Genomic DNA, 21,374 nt, shown 5'->3' with positions numbered 1-21,374 from the left:
CCCTTCTCCTAGCTAAATTGAGGAAGCACTCAGCCTCCCTTCCTCTGCATGAGTCTGGAAAAATGAGCTGCTTTCCTCCTTCCTCTCCAGCTTCAGAGTCTGAAGAAGCCCATTAAAGTGAGCAGAAAGGAGAGCAGCAGAAAGCACCACTACAGAGAAGCAATGAAGAACCTAAAGGGTTTCTGATGCTGCTCCACCCAGCAGCAGGAAAAAACCCAAACTGACCAAAAAAGAAGAAATGTTGTCAACAAAAATACATATTCATTGTCTTTTCTTTAGCTTTAGAAAGTGATTTTCAACATGGACACAATCTCCACCTCTCCCCATTTCCTTCTTCCTGAGATAAGAAGCCCTGCCAGGTCACTCCAGCCTCCCAAAGCTCCACTGGTCAGGAATTGAACCAGCACCTCATTTCAGATCCAGGTCCCCACCTGCCACCACAGAGAGGCCAGTGCTCTGCCTCACGAGACAGGAATCACACAGTGCCATATGATGCCACTCACAGCTTTTCCAGCTCCATCACTGGTTCCTCCCAGCACCTGGCAGAGCCCCCAATGAGGAAAACATCCCAGTGTTCTGGAAAAAACTCCAAAAGAGCCACGGGAATGACCCAAACTTGCTGGAAGAGCCCCTGGCTGCTGCTCTTTGCTGTTCCTTGATATCTTTCCTCCTCCAGCAGCCTGTTCTCCACCCCCACTGCCCCCTGGCCAGGGCCCAGCATGCTACCCAAAGCTGCCCCTTGCCAACACCCTGAACCCCAGGGGATGCCCCAGAAAGTCCTGCTCAATGTGACAGGGGCTGAATTGCCACCAGTAGGACCAGATCTTCTCAAGACTCATTTTTACAAGCACCTCCCTTCAAATACAGGCTGGGCTTGGTCCAACCACTTGCTTCTCCTAGCTCCTTCCCAAGAGGCACATGGAAAAGTACATGCACTGCCACCACTCCTCCAGTGCAGTAACTGAAAACATTTATCTGGCCAAACTTTGGGCTGATGAATGTCTTTGATCAGTTATACAGCAGAGAAGGTCAACAGGGCCTCTTCTTGCTTCCCAGGCCCCTGCAAAGGCTCCCAAGCACACACATCTCCCACCAGAACAACCCCAATGCCTTCTGAACCCGTGGGTCACTTCCAACCACGTCTGCCTGGGGAAGTCTCACAGATAACAGATGCCTGTAAGTGCCAGGAAACAGAGGCACAGCCAAGGAACTCTGCTCAGCACCTCCGGCACAGGGCATGGCAGGAAACTTGAGCTCCACTTTACAAAACACAGAATCCATGGGATAAAACAAACTCAACCCAAATGCCATTGTCTTGTCCTTCCTTGCCAAGTATGAGCCAAGGCAAGGACTTAGCAGGTGTCATCCTGCTGGAATTCAGAATGCAAGAAATTCTCAAAACATTAGGCCTGTAAATCAAAGCCTGGCAAAGAATGCAGGGTTTGAACTGAGGCCTTGGGAAAAGCTTCCAAGCTTAGGTGCTAGAAGTAAGAATACAGATTTAATTCTTAAAACTGAGACATGTTAAGTAAAAAAAAGCTTAGCTATAAAGTTTAAGATAGAGAAAGAATAAAGTAGTTATAAAGTAGGTGACAGAACAGCCTTAAGAATAAATCTGTGCGTTAGAACAGGATTGGCTGAGAAAGGTCACACTGTAATTAGATGAATTTTTTTAGTATTGGATTCGAAACGTAAATATCCTTGTTGGTGGCGTTTGATTGGTTAATAAGCCCTAAAAAGATCTTGCAACCATAAGTTTTGTGACTTCTGGTCATGCTCTCAACACCTGTAACAAGAGCTCACGTTTTCTGAAGAAAAATAAACTGCAGCTTCTAAGCAACCAGAACTCCCAAACAGCAATCAGCCCCCCATGTTATCCCTTCCCTGTGTCAGACACTGGTGATGCCCATCTCCACCTTCGAGCCACTGACACTATCCCACAGGTGCAGAAAATAAAGCTGATGAGAAATTTGGTCAAGTGAACTTTCCCCTTTCATGCAGGGTCACACAGCATTTTACCACACACATTTCCCTATGCAACCATCCCCCAGCAAATCCTGTCTGCTACAGACATTACTAGCTCTTGCTACAAGCTTTTAGAAAAGCCCTTGGAAGAGACTGGAGCATCAGAACAACAGCCTGGCCACCCAAATATGACAAGTGACTCTCCCACAGGAGAACTGCCAAGGCACTGCTCCTCACAAGCTTAACAAACTTCTTGCCTCCAACCCCCTTCCCAAAACAGCTACAGGAGGAATGTAGGAACACCAGAATCCCCGCCCCTGGTTGCCTTCCTGTGCTTAAGCACTGCACCTGAGATTTGTGTAAATCTGCCCAAACAAAAAGTTTGGCTGTAGAACTGAACTGCCAAGATCAAATAATTAAAGGCAGGGATAGCTGGTGCCAGTCTAACACATTGCACAGACTTCCTAATAAAGGTAATTATGGTATGTCTGTAATACCTTTTTTGGTTTTTCTACCTTTTTCTACCTTCTGGCAAGCACCTGGCAAGCAAGAAGAAGAATGCAGACACTGCCAGTGCCCAGAGATCAGAGAAAGGTTCCTCCATGAAGCTGCTGTCATTTGACTGAAGACAGCAGAACAGAGCAAACCTTTACACTGTTGATCTCTCAGTTATTTCTGGCTTATTAACAATATGTGATGTATCCAACAGAGATAAAGGACTGACCTGTTTGCAGACTTTAGTAAAAAGCCCCAATCTTGTAAAAAAAAGTGGCAGTACGTTTTATTGTGAAAGTCCATATAGTCCAGGCACCTAAATATACAAAACTCTTACTAGGTATAACTACAGTAATTTCACGAATACAAGCCGCACCAATTTGACCAAAATTTTGGTGGAGACCCACAAGTGCGGCCAATATTCCGGGGCGGCTAATACATTAACAAAATTCTAAAAGCTGCCAACACGGAAGTGAGAGCCCGCGGCAGCCCCAAGCCAAGCTGGAGCCCGGCCGGCCCCGGCAGAGGTGGGAAAGCCTGGCAGAGGCGGGGCCAGCAGTGTGGGGGCGGGCGACAGAGCCCGGGCCAGCAGGGCGGGGGAGCCCGGGAGAACTGGGGCTAGCAGTGCAGGGGAGCATGGCAGAAGCAGGAAGGCTGGCGGGTGGGGCTGCCTGGCAGCGGGGGAAGCCCAGCAGAATCGGGGCCAGCAGCGTGGGGGAGCCCGGCGGTGCGGGGGCCTGCAGTGCCGGTCAGGGCGAGCGAACGCGGCGCGGGGCGAGCGAGGTGCGGGGCGAGCGAGGCGCGGGGCGAGCGGCGAGCCCGGCGGCGGCAGCCCTGCCAGCCGGGCGAGCGAACGCGGCAGCGGGGCGGTGCTGACGGGAGAGGGGGGCCAGCGAGCCCGGCGGCGGCGGCAGCACCACCCGGCCAGCCCCGCCGAGCCGTGGCGCTGAGCTGGGCCATCCGGCCCCGTCGGCAACCATGAGCGGGCCGAGCCTGCCTGGCCCCGCCCCGAGCCAGTAAAGCCCGCTATGCCACGATCCTGTTACTAATTGGCCAATTTGTGAAAGCCGCGCACGGATTCTCGCGACGAACGAAAGTGCGGCTAATATTCGGGGTGCGGCTTATCTATTGACAAAGACAGCAACATTGTCGAGGCACTGGGGGTGCGGCTTATAATCCGTGCGGCTTGTATTCGTGAAACTACTGTACCTATTATCTTGACTTCTAAAGCATGTTTTTAAGAGGTTGCCATAATTATCTTATTTAATAATTTATCACTAGAGAACTGTTTCCTATATCTCATCCATCTGGTGGTATCTTTTGAGTTACTTTGCTTTTTCCATTTAAATCATGCTTTTACCAAACTCAACAAAATTGGTCTTGCTATCCTACACCAACCTCTGAAACCTACCTTTCCCTATCTTTTCCTGTGGTGCCTGTTGTTTTAACCTCTCTTCCTCTTGACAGAAACTACCTCTTCTCCATGCATCTACACAGAATTAAAGCCAGACCACAGCTAGATTAATGAATATAATACCATGAAGTCCTTTTAGGTACTGCTCATTACTGCTGTGCCTAAGAGCATTTAATGCATGTCTCATGTATTTAAGGACTTAACCTGGCCCCAGTGGTATTCATTGATTTCTGCAATGGAGAGAAGAGGGCTCAGGGTGAAGAGAATCCTCAAACACAACTACCAATTCTACAAGGAAAAGTTCAGGAAAGGGAAGGTCTCAGATGGTTTTCAAACGAAAACACGTACATTGGGATAAAAAACGGTGAAGAGATGGCTCTAGTTCACCAGACAAAAGAGGTTCTAGCTTGCAAACCTCCCCAGCTGGAGAACACAAAGTAGAGGGCAAAGCAGAGAGAGTAGGGCTTAACAACTCATCGCCTCAATGGTCTTTTTCACCATTTATTTTAGGGCCCAAAAGTTTAACTACTTCCTCAGCAACAAAGGGGACTCAGGGACAAGGGGTGTGAGGCACAGCACTTCTGCACACTTAAATCATCAAGAGAGTCTAATCAGAAGGAGATAAAACAGTGAGATGAGAGTCAGACAGCTCTAACCATAGTACCCATTCATTTTGAAGGAGCTCTTTCACATATTTAGACACTGAATTAAAAAAGAAGCATTCACAATTGATCCAGGTTGTACAGAAGGCATGAAAATTCAAGTCAAAAAAACACCAGAAGAGGGTTGTCTGCCCCCATCACCTACTCTTTTGATTTGAGTGAGTCACTTAGCAGCCCTGCCTGACTCTCCCATCTGTCACAATAGGGCAATATTGTTGACCTGTCACAGAGACAGATAAGTTTAATAAATACCTTCAAAATATTTCATTTGTACTTAATGAGAAACATGCTTTAAGCTATTCTTTGTCAAAAATGCTCTCAGATATATAGATTATGATTCTAAAGAAATGTAAGCAGAGATGAGCCTAAGAGATCCATGGAAACATAGGAAAGATATCAAGGACCAATTTAGACACTGATTATCATCATCAAGTGTCTGGAACGACCTCTTAGAGTGTCCTGACAGGACACCATAGAACTGAAGCTTAACCCCTTCCTAAACCATCTCCCTGCCAGCACTTTGATCTGCTTTGGTTAATTAAACAGTGACACAAAGAGCTTATTTTTCTTGTCTCTTATGAGCTCCTTGGGATTAACACCGGGGTATTATTCTGCAGCACAATGTCTTACATTGGGTTTAATGACCAAAGTTATATATCCAGTAACTCCACAGAGCTGCTGAAAGATCAGCATAGAAATACCACAAAGTAGCTAAATTTGGATACTCAAAAACTGCACAGTACAACATTAAAGAATATTTCAAATTCCCCCTGTATTACATTTCATAGTGAAATACTATCAAGCATCCCTGATGAGGAAATCCCTTAAAGAACACTTTCCTTTTAATTCCAAGGAATATAAAAACATCATGTAAGAACAGTGAGTCAAGCCCAAAGGTTGTTTACCCCAGTATTGTGCCTTGAACAGTTGGCCCCAGAGATGGACAGGGAGGAGCAGAGGATGATGCAGGAGTGCATTACCTTTCTCCTCAGCACCCTCACAGCCCCCAGGGTTTCTGTGCCAGAGACCACTGAACCTGGTAGCTCCTGCAGGAGGGCCATTCTAACCACCTGTTCATCATCTCCTTGGACACACCTACACTTTCACAACCTACAGTTGGTTGTGACCATGAATCCCACAGCTTTTACCGTACAGGAGGTGGTTTTGTTTGGTTTGGGAGCTTTTTGGGGGCTTCAGGTTTCCTTTCCTCCCAAATTCCAACTTTAAGCAGTGGCTTTATTCACAGAATGACAAGTGAGCCATTACTGCCTACACATCTTACTCACACCATCTACTTCACAGGTATCTTGTGGCACACAGGACCTGAAGCATCCCTTTGCCAAGCTGATAAGTCCTACCCTACCAGGTAAGAATCCCCTGTACATAGCTCATCCCCATAGCACCTCTATGGCCCTTCTCTGAGCCTTTTCAAATCTACCATATTAAAGAGGGAAACTATCTCTGGCACAACACTGATTTCAATCCCTTCCCTCACAGCTTCTAACACCTGACATCCTCTTTTGACTGCACTGAACACAGGAAAAATTACAGCTCCCAAACTAGGTAATACCAACTTGCTCTGTGAAGCTGATGTTTGCCAATCAGCAAAACCCAGAGGCAGAGTTTCTAATGCAACAAGTTTAGGGGCAAAAACATGCCTTGCACAAAACTATTTCCTCTTTTTCTATGCTCTTCATATCCCATAGCAGACCTGCAGGACAACTAAAAGGAAGAGGCCTCATGCACAGGCAGAACAACAGGGCAGATTCCAAACGTGCTTGTGCAGAAGTGGACACATTGCCAGGCCTAGAAGAGGGTACATTAGAGCTTCTGCAGGCAACACTACAAACACAACCAGGTGTGAAACTGCACAGCTTCCCATTAAGAAAATCCATCCCAGAGCTCTTCACTTTCAATGCATCTTTATCAACAGTACCTTACGCAGGAAAACTCAACATTTAATATGCTTTAATTTTCCAAGACTAAATTTATAAAAACCCACTGCATCAGCAACAGAAACAATTCTGCCCACCTGAGGAACACCCTTTGACACTGTAGAGCAACCAACCAACATAAGTTTTTCAGTTGCCTCCCTTGCTCCTAACATCTTGTACAGCCATTTCTGAATCCAAACAATTATTTTCTGCTATATTCTGTTTTACTGAATTTCCCCCAAGAGAGAAGGGATTCACAGAAGTAAACCTAAGTGCGGCTTTAGGCACATCTGCAATGCACAACAAAAGGAGAACAATACACAACACAAAGGGGTTCTGTTAAGGGCTAAATTGCTTTTTCTATGGTGAATTGTGCACCTCCTTAATATAGGAAACACATAAAGATCAGTAGAACAACTCCCACAAAGAACTGTTACCTTATGAGAGAAGGTACACCACAGGTTCAACTACCAGAGCTAACATGCGTCCTCTTTCAGCTTTGCGGTCTTATTTTGGTTTTGGGGTTTTTCTCTTTCTATTTTCTCACCAAACTTCTTACCAATGATTTTCTGCCCAGTACTCATCTCACCATTCTAGCTATCAATAACATATCTTATCTACATCCTCAACTGCTTTCTAAAGTAGTTGTGGTCGCTTCAGAAAACTTCAATTTCTGGAACACTTTTAATTCCACCTTCTAAGCTTCACATATAATCTGCCACTTTGATTGCATTTACAACTTTCCCTTTCCCTTTGTTTTCTCTCACACAGAGCAGCACAAAATGACCTTGCAGAAGTCCAGCATAAGTTCATATATTATTTAATTGAAGACACACGAAGACAATAACTCAGCTGATGCTGCAACTAATGCTAAGGTTTCCACAACAGCCATGCAGTGTCATATGTTACAGTACTGGAATGCACTTGATGCTGGCTGCCAAAATGCAAGGGACACACAAATTTTTGTGTACTTTGTGTACTTTTGAAAGTCAGCTAAAAAAGTGACAGAGAAAGGTATAACTGAACGTGACCGAGGTTAAACACTGGCCACAAAGTTTGGCTGGGGTTTCAGAGCTTCCTCAAATTTGGACCCTTTGATTTCTCACATCCTGGGAAAAAACAATATTGCTTATTTGTTACCTCATTTCATGCAGATAGTAAGAATATTGAAGGAAAATAAGTGCTCACTTGCACAAAACCATCAAGAAGTCTCACTGTTTAGGCATTGCAGTTTTCTCCTTTATTCTCCTTGGACAGTTTCTGTATTACCCAGAAGTGGAAGGCAGGAGAGAGATTACTTTCTTTCATCCACATGTGTTCCAAGTCTCCATTTCCATTTTTACCTGCACTTCTTCCACAGCAGAACATTATTTTATAGCATCATTGCCGAGAAGACAAACATCAATCATCTCCTCTAGAGAAAAAATTTGTAAAATGCATTCCTAAATTTCACACATCTTCCTGCAGGTCTCTTCTTTACTTCTACATCATATGCTGAAGAAACCATCATTTCAGTTAACACTCAACGTTGAATCAAAGCCCAGATAATTTGAAAGCATAAACTACTGTGCACCATCCACAGATTTCCACTCTGAAAAAGTAAAATTCAAATGGAACCATAATAACATGGTTATTATGCTCCAACAAGAGTAACTCCAGAAGAAAAATCATCAGATATGACAGGTCAGTATGAAACACCAAATAAAGGCAGCATTTTACAGGCATCTGGCAGTTTACTTTGAATACTAATCCTAGCAAGGGTCATCACAATAGAAAAGACAGTTACCTGCTACTGAACTGCAGTGCGCAGAAATAATAAATCCATTTTCATCCCACAGCTGTCAGCTACTTTGCTGTACTTCAGCCTCACAAGGTGGTAGTGCAGCTCCCTAGAAACAGCACCCAAACTCAAACAGTGTGCAATTCCCCAAAGGACTGCAGCATCACTTCCACAGATTTAATTTATTCATCAGGGAAGCACCAGAGGCACCTTGTTATGCCTGCTGTGTTCCAGGGCTGGCCTAATCTGGGATTTAGTGCAGGTGTAAACACTCTCCTTCAACAGAGGCTACCCCACTTGGTGCAAACACTTTAAATCCAGTGAAAGAGAGACAAATGGTTACACGTTTCCTACTGCTGCTTCCAGGACTACCCAGCAACAGCCCCAAACCTTCCAAGATCCAACCTGGAAAGGTCACTTGGCAACTTACAAAGCATGCTGGCACTGCTGGAGCGCAGAAACTTGTCTAGAATAGTACAAATGTGTGTTTTCACTCCTAAAATACATGCTATTTTTGTTCTCTGCCAAAGCAATCCCTCCAATCAAAGACTGCAACCTCTGTAAATTTAGGACATCCAAGGTCCCTATTTTCACATTAATAAATACCAGTGTCAAAGCCCCACCTGAGAGGTTACTGTGGTAGTTCAGGTAAAACACCAAATTGTATTTTAGAAGAATTCCAGCCTTACAAAACTACCAAGACTGTGGTTATTACTGATAATTTCATGTATGTACCTCCTCCAGGACCTTATTTTGCCCAGGCTGCTAATTAGCAACTTGCTGTCAAGGCAGAAGGAAGGAGTAGTTATCACAACAGCAGTTTGCAGAGAAGCAGACTTATTTCTTACCCATACTTACTATCACAGGCTGGTACTTTCCAACTTCAGTTTCTTTTCTGGTTAGAAACATTCCTCTGAGTTAGCAGCATCTTTCTGAGTGAGCACTTGGCAACTTGATAGTGGAAGCCATAATTCTCACTTACCTTCTACACCACAAACCCACTCACTTTTAGAAGCTGACAACCAACACTTTCACCTATCTTGCAGCCAAGATTTAAAAACAACTCGTTTGACACTGCCATCTCTCAGCTGGGTGTCCAACCAGGCATGCACACATAAGACAACCAGTCTAAAGAAGGATGTATTTCTTAAAAAAAAAAAAAAAAAGCCCTTTTTAAAAAATCCCACTTAGGGCTGTTCAGGGTTGGGTTGTCCAAGAAACTGAGTGTCTTTGCCAGTTCCTAGATATATTTCAGCTAATTAGGCAGCACTCTCTTTAGCATTGACATTACTGTTAATGCAGGTTTCTAAGACAACAAATACAGCTGTTTAGCTAGAAATAAAAGTGAACTGCCTGCCCACTCACCTACATCCCAGTGAAATCTCCTCTTACGGCGAACGCAAGCCACACTCTTTAAACAAATCACAGTCATGCATGGAAGAAAAATGTTTCCTCTAAGAGCTGACCACTTTACTGTGAAACCATCAAATTGTGCAGGAAGCATGCCCAGGCAGTCCTGCAGGCAGTGCACGGTTGGAGACCACTGATCCCCCCCAGATTTCCATGCTGCAGGCACCTCACACATGTGAGGAAAGGGATAGTTTCTTAACAGTCCCAAGCAAGGCACAAGAATTTAATTTAGTCCACAAGTAAACAACTGGAAACAAAAAAAAAAAAACCCTGGCTCTCTATAAAAATGGGAGAGGAGGGGATTTATTAACAGACATGACATACTACCTTCAGTCAGACAGGACCCAAAAAACTGCCCTAAAGCCAGCACCCTACTCCTTAAGGGAAAGTAACTACTGCAAAGTTGCTGTTCTATTTCATAAAAAGAGGTTTAGTCTTCCATTAATATTTTAGTTACTGAAAACATGCCATCCCTTCCACTGGTAATCAGCATCACTGTTTTACTTTCTCCTCCAAAAGAGAGACTTGCATAGCTACAAATCTTTACACACCTGGAAGGCTTGGACATGGATGTATTACAGCAAATTGGCCAAGGGATCAGAATACTGGGCTGAAGAGTTAAAAGACTTAGAAGCTTTTTGCCTCCAACCCACAGCACAACTACTGTTTGGAATTGCAGCTCTGCTTCTTTTGCCCTCCTTCCCTCCCTGGGTCTCTCCCACCCACATTACCCTCAAAAGGCACTCTCCCCAACTTAAAAAGGGTTATAAAAAATGGTTTATAAACAACCAGAGAAAGTCACAACCTTTATCTACTGAGAAATCACTTGTTCTATCTCATGACAGTTACATGGTCTCAAGCGGGAACATGTGAGCTGAAAAAGAAAGTTCTTCCTTAGAAAATTCCTCAGCACAAGCACCACAAGGCAATGTCTTTCATTGCCTTTGCCCTCCACTGGGCTTAAAAACATATTCCCCTGAGATTTCAATCACACAGTTTACTGCCTTTTGATGTTGCAACTACAGTTTAGAAGTAAAGAAGGCAAATCTTCATTTGTATTCTGAAGTATAGAATCTGCCTTTGAAGAGACACAACAGGGCTTTAGGTACAGCCACAGTAACCCAAATTTCCCCCTACCCTTTTGTTTTTTACAAATTTTATGAAATGCCCTCAACCTCAGGTTTCATACAGTGGCAAGCAAGTACAAGGCAAGTATTACATTTTTACTTGCTGCATTCTTCACAGCATTTTGCTGATGAAACATTTGTGACTCCCTTCAAAGTTTGTTACCAGAAGAGGAGACAGAGGAAGGACATGTCTACACTTGATTTTCCCCTTTTGCCCCATTCAGAACAATTGCAACCTGGAGTTTTCTTCATTTCTGGCAGTTGTTAAAAAAAATAAATACTCAATTTAGAAAGGAACTCAGAATTCAAGTTTTACTGCAAAAAATCACAGTCAACTCTGGTTTTGGTTAATAAAGCAGAATTTATGTTATTTACAGGCCAGGTGATGCTCCTGGCCATGTCACAGGAAAGAAGACAGAACAGCTTCCTGGAATGGGACACTAGCCGGTTCTTAGTGTAACTCTGATACTGCTGGCACCAGCTACAGCAGCCTCAGAGAAAAACACTGGAGTGAGCTTCAACATAGCAAGTCCAAATTTTTAGTCCCTTTATTTTTGAAATACCTAGAAATGTTACTTTAGAAATAAATTCAAGACGGCAAAATTGCAAAAGTGGCAAACAGCATACTTGGGATCTTACACTTTGCCTGCCTTTCCACTTTTCCTTTTGAGACTCACAGTCACATTTTCCCTACTGGGTTCTAGGAGCAACTAGATGCACTCAGGTGCAGAACAAGTGCAAAAGAATCATTCTTTCATTCAAGAATACTTCTGTTTTGTCACAGAACTGTATTAAATATGCACATGTATGACAACTTAGATATCTATCACCAAATAAGTTAGCCTGAGAGTTGTTGAACAGAAGAAAGTGAAAAAACTCCTAACAATTATTCCGGTTTCTGTAACATTTTAAAGCACCTAATGCAAACCTTTAAATCTTTGTTCATTTGTTAACTGAAAGAAAAGAAATGCAAAGACACTGATGAAGAACAATCCTGAATGAATCTGCAGAGTCAGAGCAAAGAACTCTGCATAATGTAATCTATGCTTTTAATTTCAAAGATCAAAGAGGATGAAATCGGCTACCCTTTAATCATGTAAAATATGGGCTACTAACAATTCAAACAATTCTTTGACTACAGTTCAGTCACCCTTGTTATGAAAAACAAGGGTCACCAGTTGAGACCATTATTTAGGCAGAATTAAACTACTCATTAGAAACAAACAAAAAAAAAGGTACTTCAACATTCCTACAAAGCATATAAAAACTGGACCGTCAGAATTATTATAGATTATTCAGAAAGACACCTGGGTTTACAGAGCTTTATCCCCAAGTTGTACTGCCATGAACTTGCTGCTTTCCTTCTGAAAGGGTGAGATCAGGCAATGACAAAGCAGGAGTGACCCCCATAAGGCGATAAACTCATCTCCTCAAGACTGATTATTTCACTCATACTGAACACCCCGTGTATTAGCACAGAGCACTGAGTCTTATGGAAATTTGTAATGCCCGCCTCTCAGGGTCCTTTAGGGCAGGTAAGCAAACATACCCTTTATTGGAAATGTAATACTGCTAGATATTCAAGATCTCCTGTATCTGCTCTCCAACAAGGCAGAGGAATAAATTTCCAGAGAAATCCTTCACAGCCCTTAGCAAAATGTTATAAATCCATCACACATAAACCCAAACACTTCCCCCATCTTGATGGTGTTTCAGTATCTCCAGGCAATTAAATCAAGCTCTTCATAGTGCAAAGACAGCTCAAGCTTCACTGGCATTTTAATCCATTTCTCAAGTTCCTGCTGATCACACAAAGCCCTGCAAGGTAGGACCAAGAACTCCCCATATACTTCTGCCTTTTATCCAAGCTTGGTAGTTAAGAGTTAAAACTATCTATGTTACTTCCAGACACAGATAATCAGAAGTAATCTACCTGCCACCTCCATGTGCTCAAAGGAAACCCCACCTAAGGGTTTACCCATATTCCTACAGAAGACCCAACACAATGCAGTACCAACAAATTGATAAAATGGGAGCAACACCTAACACAATATTCCTGACACTTGAAATCACTCTGGGTGTGGTGACAGGGCAATTCCTGACATGGGGCCTTGCACGGGAGCTTATGAAGAGCTGGGTCACTGTCGAGCCATAAAGATTTTCAACACAAACAGCCTCAGTCTCAGCCTGACTCACTGAGCACATCTTGCCTAAAAAGGAGTGACAAAAAGCCCGATGATGTCATTTTCCAGAGGGAAATATGGCAAAGTTCAACAGATCAGGTCCTCTCAAATGCACTTCTGCACACCCAGCACAGTGTTGTACCTGGAAACAACTCGGAATGCTTCAAATGTGAAGGACTGATGATTGCCTGCCATCTGCTCTGCTTTCTGACATAAGAAAATTATGTGAAAAATATTCTGAAGCACCAAATACAGCCTCAATACCAGCACCAGTAGCTGTTTCCTCACTGCTGTGGCAGGACAGATACAGCTCCAAAATTAACTGCTCTTCACATCACAATGCATTACCTGCTTGCAAAATACTACATTCACCTAAAGGGATTAAACTTGTGGACCCTAGACAATATTTTTAGGGAACCCCAGAATAGGAAGACAAAGAATATTAATGTTTTCAGGGTTCCATTTCTGCACACCATCTATACTAGAGACCAGGCGAACCAAAACAACAAAAACTTCAATTTTAAAGCCTTGAAATTGCAGGAAATCCTATAAATCTTCCCTATAAATCTTCACACATATAATCTGTGCCTTAAACAATAAGAACTTAGGAGAAAAAAAAAATTACTTAGGACTGTTGGTACATCTGATTAACTTGAGCCAACAGAACTACTGCTGCAGTGTGCCCAGGTGACCACAGCTCCACAGCAGCAGCAGCACGATGCTCTATCTACTGTTCCTGTATCCTGACTGCATTTTGTTGCCTGCATAGAGAAAGGTAACCAAAACCCTCTTTACAGCCACACACCCAAAAAAAGAGCAACCTTGATTCCCTGAAATTCATCCTGTTTAACCCAAGGGACTGCAGACAGAACAAAACCAGGTTATTTCACGTACTTTTTGTGGAAAGTAGATTCACTATTCAGTGGGTTCCCGACACCATGAATTGATTTTGTGCAGACTTTCTCTTTCTACCTTATCATTTACTTCCTGGTAATACTTAAAATGTCAGTGAGCTGCTACCTGATCCTACTAAGCCAGTTTACAAGGATAGGTAGATGCAACAATCATTACTAACTATTTAACTGCAGGGTTTTGGTTCTCCAGAAATGCAGCTGGACATAAGACACTGTGTATTTCAACTGCTGAAAAGTCTGCATCCTCTGAGATTTTCCTGTTGATCAGCACCCTGAACATCAACAGTTAGAGGCAAAACCAACATACTTCATTTTCCAGGAAATTCTAGTTTTCATTCCTTGGAAAGGATCCAAACAGATAGAATGTTAAATCTTTAAAAGATCCCTCCTGATCTTATAGGTAAGATGCACCTTAATCCCTAAGACATCTTAAATTCCAAAACAAAATTCTGACTTCCAAATGGATTTATTACTTAGTACCCTACTAAAGATTTAGAGCACACTACTAGAACAACAAAACTAAGTAGCTAAGGTTACTAGAGTTACAGTATTACATAAATAAGAGATAGGTGTTCTCAAATACCCTGACTGCTCCCATTATCAAGTTTATGGATTCATAATTCTGCCCAGAGGGATACTAATCATAATTTAAAAAAAAAAAAAAAAAGGGTGGGGGGGATCCAGCAACTTCTGCTAGCATCCAAAAATGAACAGCAACATACTTGCCATGCCTCAGAAACTTAACTACTCATTTTGGTAGGGCAGCAATGTTCTGGAAGGTATTTTCTGCGGATTTTTGGGGGGGGTGATGCTGTTAGGTTTTTTCCCTAGTTTTTAAAAAAATCATGCCTCTTTACCTCAGCATCTCCAGTTTGACTTTGATAATTTCAGCATGTACACTCCCAAGCAGGACATGAAAAATCCCATAAGGTTTCACCTCTATTAAAATGAAAGAACAAACAAATAACCCAACTGATAAAAAAAGATGTGAAAGCTGTAATAAAAGAGAGTCTGTTATATTGTCGATGTGGTATGGAATATCTGTCACACTCCAGACAGAAGCTAACCTTCAACAGCCACATGACAAATCCCTGAACACTCCAGTGAGTGATGGAAAGCCTGACAGGCCATTAGTGACATCAGCATGAACAAGGTTCTAAGTAATAATCAAAACAGAATTTTAAATGAATCACCTTTAAAAGGCAAACAAAACCAACCAAACAAAAACCCTCAAAAAATAAAACACACACACACACAAAAAAAACCCCCAAAAACCAAAAAACCACCAAAAGACCCCCAAACAAAAAAACACCTCACAGAAAAAGGTATTAACTCTGGAGGGCTGTAGCCCTAGATTTTAGCCCCAGATTGTCAGATCCTACAGGGACACTCCCACACTTGACTGTAGAAGTGACAGGATGGGATCCCAGCACACAAAACCCCAGGCAGAAACACATTCCCATCCCCTGGACAAAGCCACTGGATCTAAGAGTTTGCTCCACCTGTGGTTTCTCCCAAACCACCCCATCTAGAAGCTCAACTACACACCAAATGTCTACATGTATTTGACTGCAGAAATATTTTCCAGACATTTTTCAATGCCAGGCAAAAAAAAAAAGTTTTAAAAAAAATCTTTCACACTGGAATTTCTTTACTATTTGCTCATCTTTATCCAGCTACAAATCTGAGGTTCAGTACCTCATAGTATTTACCTGAGCATAAACTGGTTAGATCACTTTGACTTCAAAGTATCTACTTTAACACTGATTTAAATAATCTGTTTTGATCTTGCATTGTATGTGCACTTTCTAGAACTTTTCCTGAAAAAAAGTACAGATTCCTCCAGGTTGGAATGTTGAGGGGGATGTGTATTTTTGTTTTTGACTAATTAGGAAGCTACTCTATAAACACTATTTTATTTTACTACTTTTCAGTTTCTTACATTAGTATCTCATTTTTCTCTTCAGTATTTAACTATATACTTTTTAGTAAACATTTAATATTCATTAGCTGCAAAATACTTTATAAATAGAGCAAAAGAAATTGCATAATGCAGTAAAAATAATAAAAAATGTATTTTTAAACTGAAATCAAATTGTTTTACCTTAAACAAACTCATTAGAGGCCACAGTACCCATAGCTGGTGAAGTTGGTTGTATACATCCCTCAAGTTTTTGTTAGGACAGAAGTGATTTTCTTGCCTTCTTGTTATTGACAGATCAAAAGAAGTAGTTTCTCACCTTTAGCTCCCCAGCTCCCTGAATTAACTCCAAGAAGAACCATGAATGAAGAATGATTTGTGTCTGCTGGAAAGAGACTCCTGTCAAACCAGTTCTGTGCTGCAATAAATTCTCTGCAGACTCTTTCACCTACTCTGTGGATACACTTCCTTCAAAGTTACAGATGCAAATATATCCTTCTTGAATATTTAATTAAAAGTTACTACCTATGCAAAAGGTAAGGCCTGAATCTAGTACTTTCAAATCCAAATTAATTCTCCTTTTAATTTCTCATTCTAACCTCTTTTGTTTTCCAAAAAAATTCCTTCCCCCATTCTTCATCCCTTTGCCCACATCATGCTTCCATCACAGAGAAACAGCATTTACTGTGTGCCACCTCACCTTCCCTTCTCTCAGGAGGGCTAAAGAATTCTTTCCAGGTCTTATTCACCCAGGCAATGTGGCCCATGAATCATGCTACAGTCTTTTCTCACATGATGAGCCTTGAGGTTTGTGCACTGCTTCACAAACAAGTCCAGGCAACCCTCTGGCTTTGAGGATGAACACTCCTGCTTCTGTTGCCCCCATGCCAAGTACACCCTCCTTGCCTCAACAGCTGTTCAAGCCCCAGAACACCCCCAGGACCACCAGGAAAGCAAGCACAAGAAACTCTTCATGACAAGCAAGACCACTCTGCTGGTACCTGGAACAGGTTCCTGTTACACACCTCAGTTTTCAGCTGCTTGCTAAAGCCCCATGTGCTGCACTCCACAGGGAGTGGATCTCTACCACTTCTCCATTTTCACCCGTACATGTCTCCACTACAGAGTAGCCACAATTCAAGAGATTGTTCAGACCCACCTATTTGTTTTTTCTTACTCATTCTAAGTTCCAATATGAATAAAGTCACACTCCGCCCAAACCCACTCTACTACTCTAAAAGCAGGGCAAATTCTCACTGAAAGACAGAAGGACAAGGAAATTAAGTATCTGAAAATGTTATGCAGTAGTATCAGGAACCACCAGAAATGAAACATTCCCCAGTTCAGGGCTTTGGCCAAAAGGTAACTTCAGAGCCTTACACACAGCCTGCCTGAGGAGACACACAGCACATCTGTCACTCCCTCAGAACGAGGTGTTTTGCCACAGAAATGTTGCAACCAACAGCATTTCAGAGGGACCTTAGTGCACAACACCAGAGCAGTGCTGTCCAACTGGGTGACACGAACATGCAGCCAAGAATTCTTGGAGAGACATCACCCTTCCCAGCTAGGTAAATAATGGCATGAGTCATTATTTTGAGGTGCTACATTTTGTACATTACACAAACAGGACATTGCAGAAAATCCCACCACACAAATGGATTTACAGTTTTGAACAAAGCTGTCCAAATGCTCATGTGACATTCTTGAAACAAAGCAATTCCTCCCACCAAACCTCAGCATCAGCAAAAATACCAATTTCTTCCTCCTTGGGATCACTTCTAGGAAAGACACAAAAGGAGAGAGAATGGCCAAGTTATGACCCAGTGAGTCTCATTTTATTATTGAGGGATTAGCAGCACTCAGGGAAAAGCCACTGTTGGGAGTCTTTGCTAGCTGATTTGAAGGGAACTGAAAAACAACAGGTTTCACCTGCTGACACAGCTCAAAAGGATATGGCCACTACAAAAAAGCTCCACCACAAATAAAAAAGCAGCTGTGGATGTGCAGGTCCTGAAGCCCCACAGGTGATGTGCCACCCAGGCACAAAAGGCAGACAAAAATCTCTGTGTTAACCACCTGAACCCGGACAGGACTGTGAGTGCTTTCATGATTCTGAACTTGAGGAAAATCCTTTACATCTGCTGCGCTGCCAGAGCCCAGCACACTCCAGAACAGCCCAGGCCATTCGAACTGTGTTCCATGCCTTGCAACAGCACTCACTAGTACAGAGCAGACATGCACAAGTACAAGCCACAGAATTAAACCTTGAGTTCATCTACAGTTTCTACCAAGCACCACTCCAAAAGCTCAGTGTTCTTCTTAAGGGAGGTATTTAAACAATTTACTGACTGAGCAACAAACCATAGGGGGAAGAGCTCTCCTTAACTGGGAATGACAACATTATGGATCAGCACACTGCAAAATGTACATCTCCACACAGGGACAGACATATATGGGCAAATCTCCTCAGTGCCACTATCTAAGCAGCTCTCCTGAGGCTTACCTTTCAAGTCTTCACCTGGTAGAAAAGAGGTACACTGTCCTATTCCTTGTGTGACTATCCCAAAGCCACTCAGCAGGACTTCCCATGATGGGCTGTTGTGGATGTGTGCTCAAACACAAGCATGGTCTTACCAGCTACCACAGATTTTCTCTTACCCAATTTCAGCAAAAGAAAAAATTTCTCTTCTAGCAGTCTTTATGGCACATTCAAACATGAGACAGCCAGAAAAGACCTGACAGAAACTTTTCACTGAATGCAATCTCATAGGAATTTAAATTTTGTGGGCTTTTCCCTTTTTTGTTTACAATTTCTTTGCCACAACATTTCGCTTACTTTATTAGGCCCTGTAACATTTCATCACACCCTGTAACATTACAGCCCAGAAAGCTATTCTATTAGAAAAAGGCATAAAGAACCAAGAATCATGTCTCTTTGTTGATATTAGATTTCACTCCGTGGCAAAGCAAAAGAAGAGAATAGAGAGCCCACTCCCTTCCAGGGAGACCACAGCAAGCACTGCCAGACAAACTGATGCATAAAAACAGAGAACCAGAGATTCCCCATGTCAATCCAAACCTCACAGCCTGCAAAACCTAAAGAACTTACTCTGAGCTTTTAACAAAGACTTAAAAATGGATGAGACTTTTGGGGCCTTATAAATGAGCTGAGGAGGGAGGAGTCATTAATAATGGCACCATGGAAGAGACAAATGTAGTACATCACTTTTCATCATTTGAACCACTGTCCCTGCAAGAACTTCTGGATATTCACCCCTTTAGAACACGGTTCAGTCCTGGCTATACAAAAGCTTTGAATAAGGCAGACAGAAATTTTGGATGTGAAGAACAATTTCCAAGATCTCTACCGCTGCATATAAAAATTAGTAATTTCTATTCATTAGCCCAGCCAGAAGAGTTTCCTATGTGAACAATTTTGTTTAAGAAGCTGCCATACCATTCTGTTGCCTAAAGTCGACAGAATTTCAGCCTTAAACTTCTGTTTTACAGGGCACAAGCTTTGCCAAAAGCTAAATAAAGACGTGCCATGTGAAATCTGCATCAACTGAGATGAAAATAAGCAGGGCAGAAAGCTTAAGAAATCCACCACGGTTTAAGAAATTAACTGACCTGCAAGAGCCACAACATCCTGAGCTTACTAGAGCACGGCAAGCGGCGTGAAGTCATTTAAACGGAGAAGGGAGGCGTCAGGCTCAGGATCTCTGGAGAGCGTCTGACAGCCGCACAAGACCGAGCATTGGCAAGAGGCACCAAAAACCGGCTCTGTTTCCATCCCACAACACACGGCACGTACTTTACACTTGGAAAACACAGCGCGGGCTGCTGCGCGCGGTGCGTCTGACCATTATTCTCCAAGGGCATTTCAGACAATGGAGCAGGGGCCGAGCCCGGGGGCTGGGGCAGCAGGAGGGCCGGTCCGTGTGGGCGGCACACAACAGGTGCTGCTGCTGCTGAGGGAGGAGCGGGCGCGGAGCCGGGCCGGGCTGCGCTCCCCGGGGGCTGCCGGAGCCCTCCCGCCCGCCCCGCCCCACTCACCGAGGCCGCTGATGTCGTGCCGGAGCCCGGCGCGGCTCCGCTCCTCCGCTATCGCCCGCAGCATGTGCCGCAGGGAGCGGTCGGGCTCGCCGTCCGCCTCCCCGTCCCTCCGGGCACAGGCCATGCTGCCGCCGCCGCCGCCGATGAGCTCATGTCAGGCCGCCGCGGAGGCGGCACCCGGCGCTCCCGACACAGGAATGACCAGGAGCCCTCCCGGTCCTGCTGCCCCTCGGGACCTTTCCCGGGCGTCGCCGCCGGCCCCTCCCCGGGACACCGCGGTCGCTCCCACCGGCGCTGCCCGGCCGCGCTCCGCCGCTTCCTGCTACTGCGGCCGCCGGGCGGGACCGCGGGCCGGGACCCGCCCGGGCACGCCCACGGGGCGGATCTGCCGCCGACGTTATCCCGGGAACCCATCGGGCCTCCCTGGGAACGCATCCTGCATCTCGGGAAACCCATCCTGCATCCCTGACATTGACCAGCATCCCTGGGAATGCATGGGGCCTCCCTGGGAACCCATCCTGCATCCCGGGAAACCCATCCTGCCTCCCCAGGAACCCATCCTGCATCCCTGACAATCCATCCTGCCTCCCGGGAAACCCATCCTGCCTCCCTGGGAACCCATCCTGCATCCCTGACATTGACCAGCATCCCGGGAAACCCATCCTGCATCCAGAGAAAGCCATCCTGCATCCCTGACATCGACCAGCATCCCGGGAAACCCATCCTACCTCCCTGGGAACCCATCCTGCATCCCTGACAATCCATCCTGCCTCCCGGGAAACCCATCCTGCATCCTGGACATTGACCAGCATCCCAGGCAACCCATCCTCCTGCATCCCCGACAATCCATCCTGCATCCCTGACAATCCATCCTGCATCCTGGGCAACCCATCCTGCCTCCCTGGGAAGCCCATCCTGCCTCCCTGATATCAACTAGCATCCTGGATAACCCACCCTGCATCCTTGACATCAGCCAGCATCCCGGGCAGCCCACATAGTCCTGCATCCTTGATATCTAATGACTGTCTCTGGTCAGGCTTTCTAGACACCACCTTCAGGATCCTTCCTTCTCGCTGTGTCCCACAGATCTCTCTGCCCACCCCACTGATGTCACAGACAAGCTGCTGCTTCCTTCTTGCTTTCCTGTCCCTGCGGGGACAAAACCCAGCCTGAGTTGTCTGCTGAAGTCTCCACCAAGACCTGGCACCTCTTCCTTAGCATTAGCACCTCTTGTTGTAAAAACCAGGAACTGGTGATCCCAGGGAATAATTCAACTTGTGCTACAGAGATTGGATACCACATCCTCCTGCTGCTGGTGGGGGTTGTCCACAGCAGATTCCAAAAATGGCCAAAACTTCCTCAGAAACTTATGATTTTTCTAAGCCACGGTTGGAGAGCAATACCACCACCTGCTCAGTTCTCCTGCAAAAAATTCCCTCGATATTTTTTTGTTTATAATATTTCTTTACCCTCTCCTTAGTTCCTAAAAATACTGTAAAGGCTTAGGCAA

The 21,374-nt window shown here is 44.3% G+C and overlaps 1 protein-coding gene across 2 annotated transcripts in view; it reads right to left on the bottom strand.

Annotated features, from left to right (window-relative positions):
- Nucleotides 1-20,170, bottom strand: part of KIAA0930 (KIAA0930 ortholog) — a 53,459-nt gene extending 33,289 nt beyond the window's left edge. For both annotated transcript variants that reach the window (XM_033058628.1, XM_033058629.1), the window contains exon 1: nt 19,865-20,170. In XM_033058628.1, coding sequence (XP_032914519.1) covers nt 19,865-19,988 — 124 coding nt within the window. In that variant the 5' untranslated portion in view covers nt 19,989-20,170. The remainder of the gene's footprint in view (nt 1-19,864) is intronic.
- Between the last annotated feature and the right edge of the window lie 1,204 nt (nt 20,171-21,374).

This window comes from Catharus ustulatus, chromosome 4 (genome assembly GCF_009819885.2).
Source record: "Catharus ustulatus isolate bCatUst1 chromosome 4, bCatUst1.pri.v2, whole genome shotgun sequence".
NCBI lineage: Eukaryota > Metazoa > Chordata > Aves > Passeriformes > Turdidae > Catharus > Catharus ustulatus.
The sequence above is the reverse complement of the archived record's forward strand: the minus strand, read 5'-3'. Positions and strand labels throughout refer to the sequence as shown.